The sequence below is a fragment of the Artemia franciscana genome, chromosome 5, assembly GCF_032884065.1.
Source record: "Artemia franciscana chromosome 5, ASM3288406v1, whole genome shotgun sequence".
Classification (NCBI taxonomy): Eukaryota; Metazoa; Arthropoda; class Branchiopoda; order Anostraca; family Artemiidae; genus Artemia; species Artemia franciscana.
In genome coordinates, this window is record NC_088867.1 from 28,394,599 (window position 1) to 28,415,036 (window position 20,438).

Consider the following 20,438-nt stretch of genomic DNA (forward strand, 5'->3'; position numbering starts at 1 on the left):
CCTATCCAAAATTAAAGCCCAGAGCTTATAGGCGGGAGTAAAAAAACTTGTCAACGAAGCATAATTCTGGTAAGTTTGTTTCTTGTTGCATAAGTTTATTTCTTAAGTTGTATTTTCTTCAGTTTATATAATTAAGTAAGTTTATTTCTTAAGTTGCATAAACAAGAAGTGCGTATTTTTAAGCGCTATATTTTAATTCAGGATGAAAAATCACCAAAAGAACTTGATTTAGGTACAGTGCCCAGTCAGTACCACACACACACACACACAGACACATACAACCCATTCCAAGATTCCCCGATATAGCACCCCATTACTCTTACTATAATTTTACCACACGCAAAACTTTAGCAAAGTTATGCTATTTTATTCTAAGACATTTTTTTTTTATTTTAAAGGGGAAGAGGCTAACCATACTGAACGTTATTGAAGGTATTACTGAACATTATCTGAAAAAAAGTCAAAACAACTTTGGTTCAGCTCATTTCCCCTGGGAATACAAAATCTTAAATCAATATGTAAACTGAACATCAAAGGAAAAAAAATTACCTGAACAGACCCAAGCTTGGATAAGTCATCATTTTGATGAAGCTATTTTTAGTACCTACTTAAGAGTGAAACCAAGCTTTTATTTTGAGGAGCAAGGTCATTCAACTCGTCGGCCCCCTCCTAAATTTCAAATGCTTATTTTAAGTAACTACAACTTCTGACAAAAATCATTTTAATGAAGTAATGTGCCACGTCCCCGCAAGGTATACCTTACTTTCTGACTAACTATAAACTATTTCTGCGCGAGGCAGTCATGAGAAACTCATGATCTTTCTGATATGAAAACGGAATAATAAACACATCTTTTGCACTTAGCATTTCAGAATTCATTATATTCATAAACACAATGCGAATCATTCCTACCTTTACACCTGACAGTGGAGATCCTGATCTAGGTCCCATTGAAAGACCCATTTCAATGCCATCCTTAATGGCTGACATCGTTGTAGGAGTGATACGAGTTATGTTATCAAGGTTTTCTTTCTCTTTTACAACTTGGATCTCATTTTTATCTCCTGGATAGTCCAGCTGACTTATTGATAAATCGATGGTAACTCGTATTTTTGTACTACCGACCACTTTGTTATATTCATACTTTTTTCTTCCACAGTCCATTATATATTCTCTATAAGCAACTTGCATTGGGCCAAGATTCACATGACATTTATGCTCTTTTTCTAATCTGTCTTTGATTATTTCCAAATGAAGTTCCCCCATGCCTCCCAAGACAGTTTGTCCTGTTTCTTGGTCATATTTTACTTTTAAGGTAGGATCCTCCAGTTTGATACACTCCAAGGCTGTTTCTAAAGCTTTTTGTTCTGATAAACTTGAAGCTTCTATTGAAGAAAAGAATACAGGATCAGGAACACTTGGTCCGACGAAAAACTCTCTCCGAACTTCACCTTCAGATTTCAAAAGATGCTTCTGAGCATAGTGGAAAGCTGACTGACTCGACGTTAAGATGTCACCTGTAGTTACTCCTTTTAGACCACTAACTATAGCAATATTTCCATTACTGACGTGAGGAACTTCGACATATTCATCGGCAAATGGTACCATTACTTTCATCAATTTAGTCGTCCCATCACGTGTGAGGTTATGGACCCTTTGGTTCTGTTTTAACTCACCAGAAAATACTCGAAAAAATGTCAAAGGGCCTTTGTGTTTATCGTGAATAATTTTGAAAGTCATAGCACACATATGATTGTCAAAAGGTTTGCTGTAATCGCGACCTCTTTCAACAGGATTTGGTAAATATTTTGTGACAGCGTCTAATAAAGGCTGGACACCCATATTTTTATAAGAACTTCCGCAAAAAACAGGTACACCAGTTCTGGCTAGAGTAACCCTTTTTAAGGCCTTGTTAATCTCCTCGGGGGTTGTATCTTCGATACTGAATCTTTCAATAACACAGTCTGAGAGTGTATCATCAATATCACAGATAGATTCAATGAGATTGTTTCTCTCTTTCATAGCTTTTTCAAAAATTTCGCCATGCATTTGCTCACTGAGGGTGGTGGATTCAAAAGACCGACCACTTGGATCTTGTCCCCAGGTATGGACACTTTTATTAATAAGATCAATAAATCCGTTAAACTGACCATGAAGAGATAGGGGAATCTGGGTCAAAAGAGGATTCGCACGAAGCTTTTTCTGTATTGTACTGAGACATAAATCAACATTTGCATTAGGTTTATCCATTTTATTCAAATAGAATATATAAGGAACGCTGTGACGAGACGCTTGTGACCAAACAGTAACAGTTTGAGCTTGCACACCTGAAAGCAAACATGATCTAGATCAGCTTAAGGTTGCATATATAGGTTTATATAGGCAAAATTTTGTGAACAAAATATTAAGACAAGCTTAGGAAGAAACAAAACAGTCCAAAAAGAAATTCATAAGCCTTAAAATAGGCTTATGACCATGTGTATTAAATCATTCCTCTATCATTCTAAATTAGTCAAAACTTCGTGTTTCATTTCCCATTTAATTTTCTTCTTCAAATGGTGGTTGAAATTCTTAGCTTTTGCTTATTTCTCAAATATTTATATTTAACCTTTTCACGCAGAACAATCAACCATTTGTAATAACTCTTAAAATCCTACAACAACTAATGAGCAGACAGGCTTCCGACGGAAGCAAAAGGTAAGAAGGCCCTTGAGGAATTCCGTGCTTCTTTGCGATGTACTTGTTTTAACCAATATTCTAAAGGTGGGATGATTGATTGATTTAAAAGGGAGTACGCACTTGTAAGTTATTAGTAGGGGATTTTTTGTTCCTGTAAGAGTGTATTAATAGATGATGTGTACTTTTAGGATCGTCTCAAGGACACTAGACGGTTGGAATAATTTTAGAAAAACAATTTGGAAAGTTGCAGACGGTGTCTTATCAAAGTAAGTTAAGACTGCAGCTAGGAATATTAGTGAAAAGGCTTTACGTTTAATAGAGAGGAGAAGTGATTGGTACAAGAATTATCTGAGCGGTATATCATACAAAAACAAAATAAAATATGAACTAAGGAAGTATGAAGTGGAGGCCATGGTTAGAACTGCTGAAGATCTGGAAGAGGCAGCTAGACGACATAACAGTAAAATATTGTAAAGGCTTGTTAATAAATTTAGAGGGAGAAGTCAATCCGGACCTGTCCCAGTTAAAGATATAAACGGACCACAATTATTGATAAGGAAGAGTTAAAGAGAGATGGGCAGAACATTTTAAGAATGTGCTAAACCAAGATACAGTTACGGGAAAAGATATAAAGGAAAATGAAAGTTTTTGATAACTTGGATGTGAAGGAAGCTTTGTTTTATGGGGAAGAATTAGAGACAGCACTAAAAGGACTAAAAAACAATAAGGCTCCAGGTGCTGTTAGTGCGGTAAATGAGTTTCTTAAACAAGGTGGCTCAAGGTTAGAAATAGTTTGCTAAAGATTATGAATATAATTTTTGAAAAAAGAGAAGTACCTAACGATTTTAGGAAAACCTTAATTAAACCACTTTATAAGAAAGATGATAAGAGTGAGTGTCATAATTAACTAGGCATTAGTCTGGTCTCATTAGGTAGCAAACTACTTAGTAATATGATACTTTTTAGACTGAAACATGCTGCAGACAAAGTGTTAAAAGAAGAATAATGCAGTTTTAGAAAAGGTAGAGGATGTGTCGACCAAATTTTCACTCTTGGGTTAAAATTGAGAAGTGCCTTAGTTGTCAAATACCTTTGGTCCTCTGTTTTATAGATCATGAGAAAGGGTTCGATTTCTATTGGTAGAAGAGCTTTAGCAAAGGTCTTATTCTAGTATGGTACCAGACAAATACATTAAAGTGATTAATGCTATGTACGAGAATAACACTGCTGCGGTTAAGGTAGGAAATGAGGTTAGCAGCTGGTTTTGTATTAAATGAGGAGTTAAACACGGTTATGTTCTATCCCCTTTTATATGGATCATTTTGATTGATTTTGTCTTAAGGAGCAGAGGAAAGGTAATGGGAGAAAACGGAATCAAACAAGGAGGAAAAACTGTCCTGGACTTAGATTATGCTGATGATTTAAGCATCCTAGATGATAGTGTGAGCAAAATGAATGAGCTCTACAGGTAATACTCCAGTTTAATACATCAAAATTCTTTTGAAGCTAGATGAAAAGTTTATGTATGAATGCATATTCTCCCTCAAGAGTTTCATTTATTGAAGTATCGATTTATGACTTCATGACAACTTGGGTGGTAGCGTACCTTTTTTTTACCAGCTATGGCTAGTAAAATTAAACAGTTTGTGATGACAAACGTGAAAAAAGGAGCGACTCGGCTCGATAGTGCTACTACTTCTACTAACAACTCACCGCAGCAACAAGCCACCTGAGGCCAACACAGCTACGCACGCTCCTTATCCATCCCCATCTATTCAAATCGTCCCTCTTTACATCCTCCCAGGAAGTTCCCATTTTTTTAAATCTTTCTTTATGACATTCTCCCAGCCCCGACAAGGACGAACTGCTTTCCATTTGACCCTAGGCGGTTGGCCGTTAAGGACAATCCTCGGCAATTTGTCATCCTTCATCCGCAGAACGTGCCCTAGCCTAGCCACGTGCTCAATCTTTCTTTCATTATAGCCTTAGAAAGCAGGATTGAACTCAATTTTTTTACAGTCTAATCTTTAAGATACGGTTAGTCAGCCGGGTAGCCAGAACAATCCGTAGAAAATTTCTCTGGAAAACATCTAATAAATATTCATCCGCTTTTCGGAGGACCCATGGTTCAGAGCCATATTTGACCACTGTCACCACTGTACCTTCCAATATTCTAATCGTTGCTCGCAGACTTATCTTCTTATTCTTCCAAACTTTTTTTAACTTTGAAAAAAACACCTTGTTCCTTGATTATTCTACTTTTTTTACCGTCTTTACTAATAATACTACCATGGTAAGTGAAGCAGCCTGCCTTCCCAGCTTAAAAATGACTTAGCTTCCTCATTCATCATGAGCCCTACTTCCTGTCTATGCACCCCATCCTTCCGGCCTGAGTAAACAAATTTTATATCACCTAATTTCATGCTTCCTACCCCTAGGAGATGAGTTTCTGAAACTCCAAATAAATCCAGTTCGAACTGTCTGAATTCATCAGTAAATGTCGATACGATAGTTTTTTTTAACGTCATAAAATCCAAGTTCCAATTTTCATATTCTTTAAATCATTGAAACTATTTTGGCTTCAAGAAAAGCAATGATCCTGGATACCTGTGCAGGAAAGAGACCCACACATCTTCTCAAGTCTACACCGAAGCGCTTTAGCTGACTTAGAACCGGACAGCAAGAACTCCCTGGGACCTCAAGTATGAATGGAGGCTTTGTGAAATCCTGGACCCATCTTGGTCACAACATAGTTTTCAGCATTTGGCGATGCTCTTCTATCATTAAGGGTCGAAATCCTGCTAAGACACTCCCAAGCCTATTACCTCCGATTCATCATATATTCATGCCTACAAATATTAAGCTACTACGGGGAGACAACCCATAGTAGATAAATTACCTAGGAAGAGGTTTTTCAGCCCGAAAAAGCCCGTCAAAACAGACCAAGCCCGGAAGACTTATCCATTAATTAGAGTCCCGTGCGAAAGCTGCGTCATTTACTTGTTTACAACTTTCTTGAGGGGTGCCACTCCTCAAGTGGGAATAGAGTTTACCGCAAGGTCCCCAGTCTTCCAGGTACCCCGAAAGGGTCAAGGCAGCCCTTTGCAGAGGCCGTTGTCCATAGATATGCATATTATGCCCTGTTGCAGTTGTCCTCCTATAGAGGATCCTCCCACAATGGTGTTCTCCGTCACCATGCAATTTAACCCATTACTGAGAGAAGGTTTGCACTCATGGGACATGTGACCACACCAGTGGGCCCTGTTGAGTGTACATTTGAGGGGCTTTCTTCCTCTCCTCCTCCACCTGTATTTATGACCCCGTGGCGAGGGTGCCCCAATTTCTACTATGGACCCATGGACAACGTCCCCCCTGGGTCATTACCTCATATGGAGGTACCCTACATATCCGTAGGGTGTTCCCCTATCGCCACCTCGGGAAACGCTGAGTCAATAGTAATGGGACACCCGGCTCAATAGTAACAAAAACTCTAAAAAACTGATTTTTTAGTATTGAGGAGGGGTTGCCCCGCTTCTCAATACCTTGCTTTTTGCGCTGAAGCTTGAATGTTTGTCCCTATTTGTTAAGAACGGTTTCTGAAAAACTAATCAGTTTAATTAGAACAGGAATCATTTTTAAAAGTGCTAAATGTTTTAACGTAAAGAGTAAGGTATTGATGAAGGGGGCAATCCCTATAGTTTATGTATGTTTGAAGTTTTAATGTTGTTCCTTACTTTCAGTTATAAAAGCTTTCTTTTTATTTAACGCTAATCATATATCTACATATCTATTGCTCACCGTCACTTAATAAAGCTAAAATACTCGAGATATACGATTTGGAAAATCCTTTCGATTAATTTATTAATTAGTGCAGACAGAGGAATCCCCTTAATACGACCTTAATAAATAAACAGAAAGGCCGCTCGGACAGAAGTCATTATGATTCAATTATTGCTATGTATATATTGTATCGAGTACTAAATGCTAAGAACTTAAAAATAATATACACTAATCATATGCCATATCTTTTTTTTTCTTTTTTGAATGAGTGGCTTATTGTAAGGGAAGATTTACTGCTATCCCAATTGTAAATTTGGTGCCTGACATTTACGATCTGAACTTTCTGTATTATGATCTTTACTGAGTCTGTATTTGTCATGAAACACACTTAATACCTCTGATTAATCTACAGAAATCCAAATCTTATCAACAGTAAAAGAAAAATAAGCCCCGCATTTAAAACTCTATAGTTCCAGCACATCAGAAACCGAAACTCAATTATATACCAAGAAAAGACGGGTAATTCGACCAGTTTGAAACGAGCACAAACCAATACAAAACAAATAAATGAAACACCAAACAATTATAAATCAAAAAAATTAAGCAACTCAGATTAAAACAGATAAGAAATTAAGCAAAAAGACTAGATCTAAAACACCCAATTCTTCCAAAGACAAAACCTTCATTTATGCTTTACCGAAAACAATTTTAATCAGAGCAGTGTGTTTTTATTTGTCATAATATCAACAAAAAGAAGTAAAATCATCATGAAAACCAAGATTAAAAAAAAGAACTAATGAAATGTAGATTGACAGTTTAACATTTAATAATACGAATTCTTAGAAAAGAACTTTAGATGGATGAGTAATTTGCGTAATCTTTGGCCTTTACTGACAAACTGGTTATCCTCGTTTCCTGCACATTTCAACTAAGGGACAATGTAAGCTACCGGCTACCTCCTAAAACTTTGTTTTGAAATTAAATAAAGAATTTTTTACTTGCATTCTACTCAAATTCAAGAATTATTGTATGCACTGAGGATTTTGAAAATTTTAAGCTTATATGTAACCAGCAGCGCTGTCTTAGTTCAACTTGCCCAACGCATTTTTTCATAGTGAAGGCTTTATGAAGGAAGACTAAGCATTACAGTAAGCACAAAAGACATGAGACAGAGGCAGCGTGCTGTGACAGATATAATAACTTATGCAATTTTTACTGAATTAGATGTTACGAAATAAAATTAATTTTCAATGAGAAAATTTGAATCTGTTATAAAATTATAACGAAATATTTTCTTTAAATTGTAATTCAGACTTTAAACTCAGAAATTTGGAATAAGAAAAACTAGAAAGAGTTTTTCTGATATATATATATTATGTTCCAATAGGTTCAACCTACCAGCAGAAGCATCAAGTATGCATATTCCACCATCAAGGACACAAAGAGCACGCTCTACTTCAATTGTAAAGTCCACATGTCCGGGAGTGTCTATCAAATTTACACGATGATTCAACCACGGAAATGTAATAGCTGCAGATACTATTGTAATGCCTACAAAGAATATAAAGTAGTTATAAAAGATACGGTCTCAAAACTGCTATATCAATAAGTGTTCCAAACAACATTGGAATTTTCTCCAAAAGAGCAGCAAGAAGCAGATGCTGCTAAAGCACGTGTTCTAACTGGAACACTCGCTCCAACCAACGTCAAATCTAAAACCCTTCTAGAGCTCCACTTTTCTGTAAAGACCTTCATTCTTTGTTTTGTTCTTCTAAAGTATTCACAAGCAAATAGTTATCAAAATCACATCAAAATAACCTTTTAGGCACCTAAATACTGAAATTCTTTTGACATATTTCATATAAACTTGATAGAATTTAACCCACCTTTTGAATCAACAAAGAAATTATTAACAGAAATGAAACTGGAACAGCACTAGAAACCGAGGAAGCACTACTTAGCCTGCAGCCTATTTAACATGATAAGAGTGATATTAATTTATGTCAGAAGTGCAAAGCCTAATTATAAATGCAACAACAGCAGTCAAAGCAAAGTATAACTGTAAAGAACAAATCTATGATCAAAAACATCAAAGCCAACATCCTACTGCAAAACCTCCTAGCATTTTCATTGTTTTTTCTTTATATTTAGTTCGTCTAGACACACAGAAGACCATCGTGCCAATAGATTAAGACTTTATACAGGAAAAGGTTTTGATTTTGGAAAAATATTCAAAAATAAAAGCACGTCGTAGAAAATTCCATTTCTTGAGTACGGAATTTTAATTGCAACCAATACGACATCCTTAAATTCGTTTCAAATCTTTAAATTAAATTCTTAATTCAAGATTTGTCGTAAAAATAAACATTCGTCAATATTTTGCCACACACTAAGCTTTCTTAGTTAACTGTTTTACAAAGAGAATGTGAAATTCGTTCCTAAGCAAGAAGTTTGAACAGGATCAATGCATTTAGAATCTCAGGTTTTCTCTGTTCTTATGAATTTTCCCCCTCGAGTTTGAGCAAAGCATTTGTTGACTATACTCATTCTAATGTGTCAATAGAGTCCACCCGAGTTCTTAGAATCTATTGAAACTTTTCTTTCCAGCTTTTTCTGTTTCGTCATGCTCTGTTGTCTTTCCAGCTTTTTCTATTTGCTTTACAATCCAGTGTGGATGGAAAAGCAATCCAAAATTGATTAATGAGAGCAGCGTTACAGATTTCTAAATCTCATATCAAAAATTTTGTGAAAATCCATAAAAAATACATTAGTCACCAGGCGTCTAGTATTCTTATATTCTTTTAATAATTCCTTAAGATTTCCACGGAACTTTCCCTGCTGGCGAAGCAAATTATGTTTCAAAATGTTGGCTACTAAAAAGTGTCTGTTGAAAAAAGAAAAAAACTCTTATTTGACTTAAATTTGACTTTTGTATTTTTACTTGTATAAGGCTACACATACATGCTACAGCCTCTATTGTTTTGTTAATGTAAAAATTTGTTATTATTTGTTTCTTATTTACTTTTCATCCTTTAAATGTTACTGTAGACAGCTTACTCGCCTGCAGTTAGAGCATTATTAAAGTCTTGTTAGACTTTACTAAGATTAAAGACTCCTAAGATTAGAATGTTATACAGTATATTATAATATTGTTATATATTATATTATTTAGTATGCTATTAGAAGAATAATGATAACAGCCAATTTCCCATGGTAGTAGGAAATGGCCAAAAATAAACGGCCAAAATGGCTTAAAATAAATATTGATGTAAAAAAAGAGATAAGGGAATAAGAAACTTTGAGAACCAACAGCAACAAAGCACAAAATAAACACTTTTCACCAAATAAGCATTTACATGATACCGTTTGAACTTCACTGTTTAATATCTTTCTTGGGCAAATAATTTTCTTGTAACCTTATTGGCTTAGTCGTGTTTTTTTTTTTTTTTTTTTTTTTTTTTTTTTTTTTTTTTTTTTTTTTTTTTTTTTTTTTTTTTTTTTTTTTTTTTTTTTTTTTTTTTTTTTTTTTTTTTGCCAGCAAGCTGGCAAATCTGAAGATCAACAACCTTAGTAAATCTTAAGTGTAAAATTAATGTACACCAAGCGAAGAAAATATAACTATATACAAAACTTAGCTACCTCTGGTTCTTTCCTGTTCCATGTAGTCCATTACTGTGTCTCCTTTGTGGACTTCTCCAGTGCGATCCAAAACCCCGGAGTAAAAGAGCATCCTTTCAGTCGTGGTAGTTTTGCCTGCATCAATATGCGCAAATATCCCAATGTTCTTTATTTTTTCAATGGGACACTCCAAAATTGACGACTTCGTGTGTAGTTTCCTCAATTGGGAACAAATAACGCTTTTGCTTTGATAAAAAAGCAGCCTCATTGCTAAAAGACTAAAGAAAAATTGGCGGAGGAGAGGAATTAGCCTAAGGCCAAGAATTAAAAAGCTTCTTAAACATCAATGTAAATAATGGACAAACTTCATAAATTACAGTCCTTACCACAAGGGCTGTAGGGGTCATTCCATCCCTGGAGACACAGTTATTGGAGTTTTCAATTATGTTGAACAAAATAACTATCCCAAAATTTTGATCGGATATACTTGCTATGGTGTAGCAAAAGGGCGCGTAGGAGGGGGCTGGCCGCCTTTAATTCATTTTTACTTCTTAGAAGGGGCACTAAAACTTTCAAATTCCAATCAAATAGCCCTGTCCTAAGTCTCAACAACAACTTCTGCCATGTGAAGTGGCCAGGTGAAAAAAAAATGATAATAAAACACTGAAGCCATATTGTTCTTCACTATCCTTCTGTGACAGGGTCAAATTTGCCTGAATTTGAGTAGAGTTAAGTCAGACCACAACGCCATACAGTAGTATTGGTCAAATTACCTTTTTTTGTAGATACATGAAAGAGTCAGAAGTCATTATTTAATAGAAATCCATGTGCAACTGGTATGTAAAGAGCAGTTTGTCTACCATGTTTTATTGTTGTGTTTTTATTATTTTGCATAAAATATTTAGTCATAGAAACTTGAGAAGATGCTCATACAGTTTGAAAATTGAAAGTCCTTGGGCTTTTTTTAGGTTTGGAATTGACCGAAGGATGAGAAGCCGCACCCTTTTCTATACCCTTTTTTCATCTTCAAGCAGTTCCACAACTTCCTGTGCCATCAGATTCAAAATTTTGAGATGACCATTCACTCAGAAATAATAAAACATAAAAATAGCCCTTGGACTGAGCCACGTAGCTCCACAAGCAAGGACTCCAAAAGTGAGGGTATATTTTAGACCCAAAGGCAGAAACACAAAAAAAAACAATAGAAAGTAGGTCCCAAAATGAGATAAGAGTAAATTTTGTGCTAAAGTAAGCTACAACCAAGGCGCATACTGACTCAATCATCGGCAGCACAATAGCACTGCCAATAGTACAAAGCAAATTAGGCTCAATTTTTGTTTTCCCCCAGAGGTGATTGTACTGAACCAATGGGCGTCGAAACTTTGGCAGAAGCTCATTCAACTGGAAATTGGGAATTCTAGTGCGATTTTTAAGAGTAAAAAAAGTAGCGTATGTAAAATTTCAGTTCGGGAGTGGGCACCAGCTAAAAGCTCCCGGAAGTCCAGGAACTTGCCAGTACATAATTACATTGCTGTCATAGTCCCCCTTTTGAGCTTATTTATAACTATGCTACTAAAAGCAACCAAAAATAATACTGACTTCAGCCAACTAAATCAGAGAACTCTAATCTTTCTAATCCTTTAATTAAATGGAAAACGACATAATCAATGTATATCCTTCACTGTAATCACTGTAAATAATTCACTCCAAATGTATTTGACTTTAAACGGTATGCGTAGGTTCAGTGCAAACACAGAGAGTATTAAGTATGCATACATAGCGTATGTCCACCCCATTCTGGAATATGCGTGCCCTGAGCACTTAGAACAGTGTATCTTTGTCAGGAGCTTGAATCGGTTTAGAAGCGAGTGGTATCGATCATCTTGGGCCGCCGTGACATCCCCTACGAAAAGGCTCTGGAAGTGCTAGGACTGCCGTCACTCCAAAACCGGTAAGAAACTCTGATAATGAGTTTTGGAAAGTTCGTGCTTTCTAAATCTCAGCACCGTGACATTCTACATGATCAACCTCTACCATCAAGAACGAGAAAGCAAGATAAGTTAGTTCCCATTAAAGCAAGAACAAACCGATATGGTAATTCTTTCGTCCCGGTTTTCGCCAAAATGTATAATAAGAGTTAATATTTATAGTTTGATTTATATTTTCAAGTGTAGTTTGATTTTGTATATGTTGTAAAGGAACACAAATCAGCAATAGTTGTCAAGTTTTTGCTATTAAACCTGTCAACTACTACTACTACTACTACTACTACTACTACTACTATTCGACATACTTACTGTAAACTTTTACATTTTAATTCGTCTTGAGTTCCTCCGAAAGTCGCCTAAAACAAAGTCGATATCTATCTTGACATCACGATTGATAGACATGTGTGCGAAACCATTCAACCTGCCCTCTCCTGTCTGATTTCGAATACAAAGTTGAAAAAAGCGGTTGTCGCACACACCAACAGTTTAGAATCTTTTCAGAACGATGAGACTCGCCTATAGACCTCCATTTGGTTTGCCAGACAGTCAGATCAACAAGGAGACTAATCTCAGAGAAAAGGAACTGCTTATATTTTTGCAGCTTTGTCATAATCTCGGTTAATACAGCATCAGAGGCAACGATATAGCATTGCCTATAGTAAAGGCCATCCGGCTCTAATGTTTTTTTTTCCCGGAGGCACTTCATATGGAAGGGATGTTCGCAAAAAATTCGAAGAAAGCTGATTCGATTAGAAATCGGGAGTTCTAGAGCCCTTTTTAAGAGCCAAAAGTGATCAGAGGGCAAGAAGCCCCCTTCCCCCCACCGACGCAATTTTTTCCCCTAATTCATGTGAGAAAAATTTTGAGATGGCCATTTTGTTAAAAATAATTTAAAAATCAGATAACAAAACTACAGTGTCGATACACTCCCCCCGGAGCCAGCCAGAGGCGTTGTAACTTATACTCTGAGGGCTTATATGGTACTTATGGAAGGGATGCTCGTATAAACTCAGAGGTACCGCCTTTGGATTGGAAATTGAAAGTTCTGGTTCACTTTTTAAGAATCAAAAAAGATTGGAGGGCAACTACCCCCCCCCCTCCCACGCCCTTTTCCTCAAACCCGTCCGATAAAAATTTGATATAGCCATTTTGTTAAAAATAGTTCAAACTCTAGATAACAAAAACTCCAGGGTAGACACAAACTCCCAGAGCCCGGGGGTAAGTGTTTTAAGTTATGCCCAGGGGGCATACAAGGTTTTAATTTGATTCGAAATTGAAAGTTCTAGTTGCCTTTTCAGAAGTCAAAAGGGATCAGAGGGCATCTACCCCTCTCCCGCACACACACACACCCTTGTTTCTCCAAATGCATCTAATCAAAATTTTGAGATCGTCAGTTGGTTTGAAATATTCCAACGGTCATATAACAAAAATTTCAGGGTCAACACACCTCCTCCCCCCAGACCCCAGGGAAAAGGTTGTAACGAATGCCTAGGGGGCATGTAAAATTCCTATGGAAGAAGTGCTCATATAAACCTGAGAGGAGACTCAAACAATTAAAAACCTAAAGTTTTAATTCCTTTTCAAGAGCCAAAAGTGATCCCATGGTAATTAGAGCCCCCCCCCCCCCAACCCTCTTTTCGCCAAATGTGTCTGATCGAATTTTCTATACAGCCATTTTGTTTCAAATAGACCAAAGATAATATAACGAAACTCTAAGGATAACACAGTATCCAAAAACCTGAGGGCAATTGTTGTAAATTATGCCCCAGGGGCATAAAAGGTTTTTATGAAAGAGATGGTTGTACAAACTTCAGAGGGGCTCATTCGATTGTAAATCGGAATTTACAGAGTCCATTTTAGAGTCAAGTTTGATCAGAGGGCAACTAGCCCTCTGATCCCACCAAAATTTTGAGATAGCCATTTTGTTCAAAATAGTTTAAAGATCAAATAACAAAAACTCAAGGGTCAACACAACCCCCCAGAGTCCAGGGGAAGTGTTGTAAGTTATGCTCCGAGGACAGATAAGGTTTTATGTAAGGGGTGATTGTATAAATGTCAAAGGTGGTTCATCTGATTGGAGATTGAAAGTTTTAGTTACCTTTTTAAGAATCATCAAAAGTGATCGACAGGCATACATCCAATCCTCACACCCTCTAGCCATTATATTGGACATAGTTATCGTCAGATAACAAAAACTCCAGGGTCGAAAAACCCTCTGAGCCCAGTGGCAAGTGTGTTAAGTTATGCCCTGAGGACATGTAAGGTTTTCATGTAATGGGTGGTTATATAAATTTCACAGGTAGCTCATTTGATTGGAAATTGAAAGTTCCAGTTACATTTTATGTGATTGGAGAGCATCTACTCCCCCACCTCACCCACCCCCCAAACACACACACACACACACCCTTTGAGATAGGCATTTTCTTTGAAACAGTCCAATGATCAGATAACAAAAACTTCAGATGAAAATACTCCCCCCCAAAAAAAAAAATTGAGGGAACTAAGGGTTGTAACTTGTGCCTTGGGGGCATATAAGGTTTTATGGAAGAGGTGATTGTATTGACTTCGGAAGGGCTCAAATGATTAAAAATTCAGAGTTCTAGAATCTCTTTTTAAGGATCAAAAGTGATTTGATGACAACTGCCCCCCCCCCGTCAACTGTTTTTTCCCAAATGCGTCTGATCAAACTTTTTTATATAGCCATTTTATTCAAAATAGAACAAAAATCATTCAACAAAACTTCAGGAAAAACACCCCCCCCCAGAACTAGGGGGCAAGTGTCCTTATGTATGTCCCCATTAGGCTTTTATGGAAGGGATGGTAGTATAAAATTCGGAGGGGGCTCATTCAACTGTAAATCGGAATTTTTAGAGCCAGTTTTAAGTCAAAAGTAATCAGAGGGCAACTAGACCCCCCCCCTCCCTGCACGGCCCTTTTCCCACCAAATACATCCAATCAAAATTTTGAGGTAGCCATTTTGTTCGAAACAGTTTAACGATAAAATAACAAAACTCAGGGGTTGACACATCCCCTCAGGACCTGGGGCAAGTGTTTTAAGCTATGCAATGGGGGCATATAAGGTTTTTATGTAAGCGGCGGTTGTATAAACTTCAGAGGTGGATCGTTTGATTAGAAATTGAAAGTTCTAGTAACCATTTTAAGAGTCAAAAGTAAATGGAGGGCATCTGCCCCCCTCCCCTCACACACACTCTCTTTTCCCCCAACATATTTAATCAAAATTTTGAGATAGCAAATCTGTTTGAAACAGCCAAACAATGAGATAAAAAAAATTTGGGCTTGACATAACCCTCATTCATTGTTGATTGTTAGCTTGATTTCTGTTTGTTTTGGGTTTCATTTATTGTTTAATAGTAATTTCTGGTGGTTTCGAGTTTATGTTATTTTAGGTTTCTAATTTATCTGATCTTAAGTTTAATATGGCCTTTACTTTTCTTTAAAAAATTTGTTTTTTGAAAAGTTTTTTTCTAATTAATCAACAATAAAACAAGAGAGCAAAAGTTGAATTTGAGATGCTGTAGCTTAGTGTTTAAGAAATCTCATATCGAGATCTTCATATAACTGCTGGAGGTATAGGGTAAATATGAAGTTCTTGCAAAACAGAGAAGATTCAGAAGGGGGGAACAATCAACGATGACGTCATGGTATTGATGTGGATGTCCCTACTTTTCCAACTCTCTGGGCTCCTTTTTCATAAATAGAAGGAGAATCCAATTCTGCTAGCTCTTTTAATACAGACTTGCATAGATTGATTTGTTTACAGCAAGCAGGTAGATTAGTTAACATCAAAATTGTATGATGATAAGTGAGAAATAAGTTTCTGGAGACTTGAGCAAAAGGATGGAATAACCAAGGGGGTGACAACTCTCTGCTAAGGACTTGCAAGAAATTTTAAAAGTGTTGGATCTAGACAGATATATAAAAGGAAAAAATAATTTTCAAAGGGGAAAGATTACATTACTGTGTGATGCTTCCAATATTTTATCAAAATATGCAATAAAAATTAAGGGGACTGCTGAGAGCAAGAAATTAAAATTTCAAAAAAATACTTTGGGAATTGGGGAGGGGGGCTTGACCACACCCCCAAATACAACAATGACCACTAGTACTACTAACACTACTGCTATTACTACTGCTATTGAACTAAACTAAAAGAGTTTAAGTGCATCAAGTTGTCAAAATTGCACAGACACAATATCTTAGGAATGGAATAGTGTCTAAAGCTGAAACTTCCAGGGAAGATTATGGGGGTGCAAAACTAAATGAAAAGTCACTTTATGCATGTAGGATGGCAAAAGAGGAGATACGCAATATCCTAGGAACAACTACAGTTATGAAGTTGAAACACTTAGGGCTACTACTGCTACTAATACTATTGAGCCAAATCAAAATACTTTAAGGGTATCCAGGGTGTCAAAATGGCATGGATATTATACCAGAGGAAAAGAATAGTGTATTAAGTTGAAACTTTCAGGGTTTTATATTGAGAGTTGTGTTAAGATAACAAAAAGACACTATGTGCACATAACTGGTGCTACTATGTCTATTATTACTATGACTACTACAAATAAGGCACTTGCTATGACTACTACTATATAACAACCACTATAGCTACCAATACTACAACTACTTCTACTGCAACTGCTAGCCTACTACTAGCACTACTGCTACTACTACTTTATCTACTACCACCACAATAACTACTACTATGCCTACTCCTACTGCTACCACTACAACAACTACTACTATGACTACTACTACCAACAAACCAATAAAAGTTACTTTAAAAAAGACAGAAATAAGTTTCTAAATACTTTTTCCTTAAAGGAACTTTTTCAAAGAAAAGTAAAAAACTAAATTAAGCCTAGCCTATGACAAGCCTAAAACAAGTAATTCCAGCCTAAAACAAAGACAGACAACAATCAATAAATGATCAGAATCAAAAAGTTGTAAAAAAAAATTACAATAACTAATCAAGTCAAACTTTCAACAAACAAAAGCTATTTGTCAAGAGCAGTTGGACTAACACGCACTGCCCCTTCTAAAGCCTAGAACATCACTTACACTTTTCTTAAAGAACATACATTATAAATGCTATATCTTTTATAAAGTTACTAAATCCAAAATTGTCAAGACTTTCAAAAATGAATATCAATATACATAATCTAAATGCCATTAGTTCTTTTCAGTAATCTTGGCAAGAAGGGCAGCCTACCCTGGGCGCCATTTTGAGGGAGGTGTTTTCTCATAAGGCCCTTTTTGTCTTCACCAAAAAAAATTTGAACCCTTATTTTCCAACTTTAAAACATGCCAAAATTTAGGAGTGGAGAGTAGGCATGGCTTTGTTTGGGGAGTGGTATGGATAGAAGAGAAGACATTTGGAATGGCAGGGGGGTGGTTCTCTTCCTTAGAAAAATCTGTATGTAACCTTATTTGTAAGAAACAGTTTTGTGCATTGTTTTCAAACTCTCAAAGGTATTTAGATAAATGGATACTGCCATTCTGAGGTTTGAAAGCCAAAAGTAAAACGTGTGAATGGTAATGTACATCATTTGTATTTGGGACTTCTATATTTTGTATGGCCCATCTTTTATTTATTTTATATTTGTCAACTTCAAAATTGATATAGCACTTCCAATATCAACACAACTATAGCATTAACTTCCAATTTGAAGTATTCTGTGAAGTTTATGATTGAAGTGTGCTGGCATTTTTTTTATTAACTAGAAAGGCACTTTTTTTATTTTATTTTTGATTTTTTCATTTCCCAAAAGACCTCAGAAAAATTAAAGTATAGTTTTTTTTGTGTTCAGAAGAAAAGATTGATAGGACTCTTAAAAAATGTTAATGTTTTTAGGTACAAACTTGTCTTTTTGCACTTTCACATTGTGCTCAAAGTTGCAATGTCTGTTTTGCATTTATTTCTGCTTTCTAATACATTTATAGTCAGGGCCATATTTATGTGCTTGTCAAAGGAGTGAACAACATTCCAAATTTCACAGTACAAGCATTATTCAGTTGGACAGAAAAATCCCATTATTGTCTTGTCACAGTTCAATATCATAGGGATTATGTTCAGTATAATTATTTTACAAGCATTATGAAAGAAAACATACTGGACAAATTGTTTTTTATACATACTCAGAAGGAAAAAATGAAGGTTGAAAATGAAAAAAACAAAACTTAACTTCTACAGCTCATATACTACAAAACATTTGGTTGAAGCTGTAATTGTCTCCCTTAATCATTGCTATTAGCACCACATATTCTTTTGTCCATTGGGGCACCAAAAATGGTAATTTTTCAAAATATCTCTGCAAATGGGAAGGTTAGGAAAAATAAAAGGTACATCAATTAGATTACCACCATCAAAAAGTCTTAAGTGGAGGCTTACAGTCCAAGAATCTCAAATTAACATGAATTTGATAATCAAAGTTCAAATGAACAACAATTTGCAATTACAAAAAAGGAAGATTCCTAGGAAAGTCTGGAAGCCCCCAAACATGATATAAAATATGAATAAAAAGTAAAATTGAAATCTAAAGCCAGGAACTTACAGTCCCTTATCTTGGAAAATAAACAAAATTGCATTTTCTATTAGTAGCACTAATGTGCTTGTTAATTTTTTTTTTGTCAATGGGGTTATTGCACAGTATAGATGATCATAGATTTGCAAATTAGGATTACTCCCTTTTGCTCAAAAAAATTTTGAATGTCAGCTTCAGAACAACATAATTTTGATGACACCAAATTGTTTGTTAACATATAATAATATTTAGTTGTGCTATCAGTTGCTTAGTAGACTTTGGCTTGCTTTCTCCAGAACAGAAGAGTTTTGTACATAACCATATCCATGCCATTTGCTACTGTGCTTCTGAGGAAATTGCAACTTCCAGTCATCTAATTAGTCATCTTACTTTAGAAACAAGCCATCACCTTTGAAAATAACTTGTTAAATTTACCATTGCTCACTGCTGCTTGAATGATCATTTTATTCTAATGACCCAATTCATTTTTTACCCATGCACTTTCTACCTCCTCAGGTTTTCTCCAGAGGACAACAACATGCATGCTAAGCAGTAGAGTTAATTTTACTTTTGAAGGAGGGCAAAGTCTCTGGTTTCCTTCCTGGGCATATATCTAATCCAAATCTAAATCATAGCTTTCTTAATTCTACATTATTGTACTATTTTTAGTGGTAATTCTAGGCCTAGACTGGGGAAAAGCTGTTCTCTTCTAGTTTTTAGACATCTGACACTAAATTCCTTTTATTTTATATTTCTATGCTCTTATGGTATACCTTGCCCCCCTCCCCACAGATTATAAGGTCTAAAATGGTTATTTTATTTCCTGACTGATTTTGTGGATTTGATTGTAGGTTTTGTTGTAATCTGGGAGGTAGAGTAAAGTGGGTAAAATGAAGTAGCTTAAATTACTGGCTTAGGAATAAGATGAATATATCACTCAATGCCTTTTTTATGCTCTTTCTTGATATAATATTCACTTTACTTGTCAAGTTCAATTGTAAGCCCTTTACAGACCCTCAAAGATAACACCTTTTTCTCTTATTTTAGATACTGTTTATATATCTCTGTTAGCATCACTCTTGTTTATATTGATTAACCAACAAACTGAATCAAAAGTGACAAAATCAAGAATCAGAAAATCTCTGAGAAATATATAGTTTGGCTACATATTTGCACACGAGGGGAAGGTGTAGAGGTATAGTAGAGTGGAGCTACAATAGGAATATATTAACTACAAATATTTTGTATGTGATAAAGTAAGAATTGTTGTTTCTAACCCTTTCATATAGCCTAAAATAAAAAGTTAGAAAGACCATATACTCAGAGAGGGCAATTTATATTCAGAAAGAGCATAAAAGAGGCGTTGAGTGATATTTTGACCTTATTTTTAGAGTCAATAGGCTAATTTAAACTGCTCCATATTTACCCTAGAGTGAAATGCATTTAGGAATGATAAAGGTATTCACATTTTTTGTTCTGGGGCCCAGCAATTACACTTATACCAGAAGATTGCTACTTTTACGTTAGATAATTAAGGACAATTTAAATACCCAATCAATTATTTTTCTACGAAACAAGCATTTGGGTCGATTTGAATTGTTTGCTTCAGTTCAGTTAATACATTGGTAGTCCTATCGAATGGAATAGTTGTGGGCATCAAGTAATAGTTAATTGTGTTTTATACTAGATTTTTAATCACGTTAGTGTTGGTCTTTTACGAAATTAATTAGAAAAAAAAGTTTCCAAAAAAGAAGATTTTTAAAGAAAAGTAAAGGCCATATTAAACTCGAGATCAGAAGAAACGGAAACCATGAATAACTCAAATCGA

At 35.7% G+C, this 20,438-nt stretch overlaps 1 protein-coding gene across 3 annotated transcripts in view; it reads right to left on the reverse strand.

Moving 5' to 3' along the window:
- Positions 1 to 20,231, reverse strand: part of LOC136027212 (ribosome-releasing factor 2, mitochondrial-like) — a 30,258-nt gene extending 10,027 nt beyond the window's left edge. Inside the window, exons 1-4 of one of the 3 annotated variants that reach the window (XM_065704241.1) lie at positions 20,161 to 20,231; positions 10,099 to 10,355; positions 7,858 to 8,010; positions 913 to 2,327 (exon numbers count right to left, since the gene is read on the reverse strand). In XM_065704241.1, the coding sequence (XP_065560313.1) occupies positions 913 to 2,327; positions 7,858 to 8,010; positions 10,099 to 10,345 (1,815 nt within the window). In that variant the 5' untranslated portion in view covers positions 10,346 to 10,355; positions 20,161 to 20,231. Of the gene's footprint in view, positions 1 to 912; positions 2,328 to 7,857; positions 8,011 to 10,098; positions 10,356 to 18,271; positions 18,430 to 20,160 lie in introns of those variants that run through there. The other 2 variants (XM_065704243.1, XM_065704242.1) reach the window with 2 other exon arrangements.
- Positions 20,232 to 20,438: the final 207 nt, after the last annotated feature.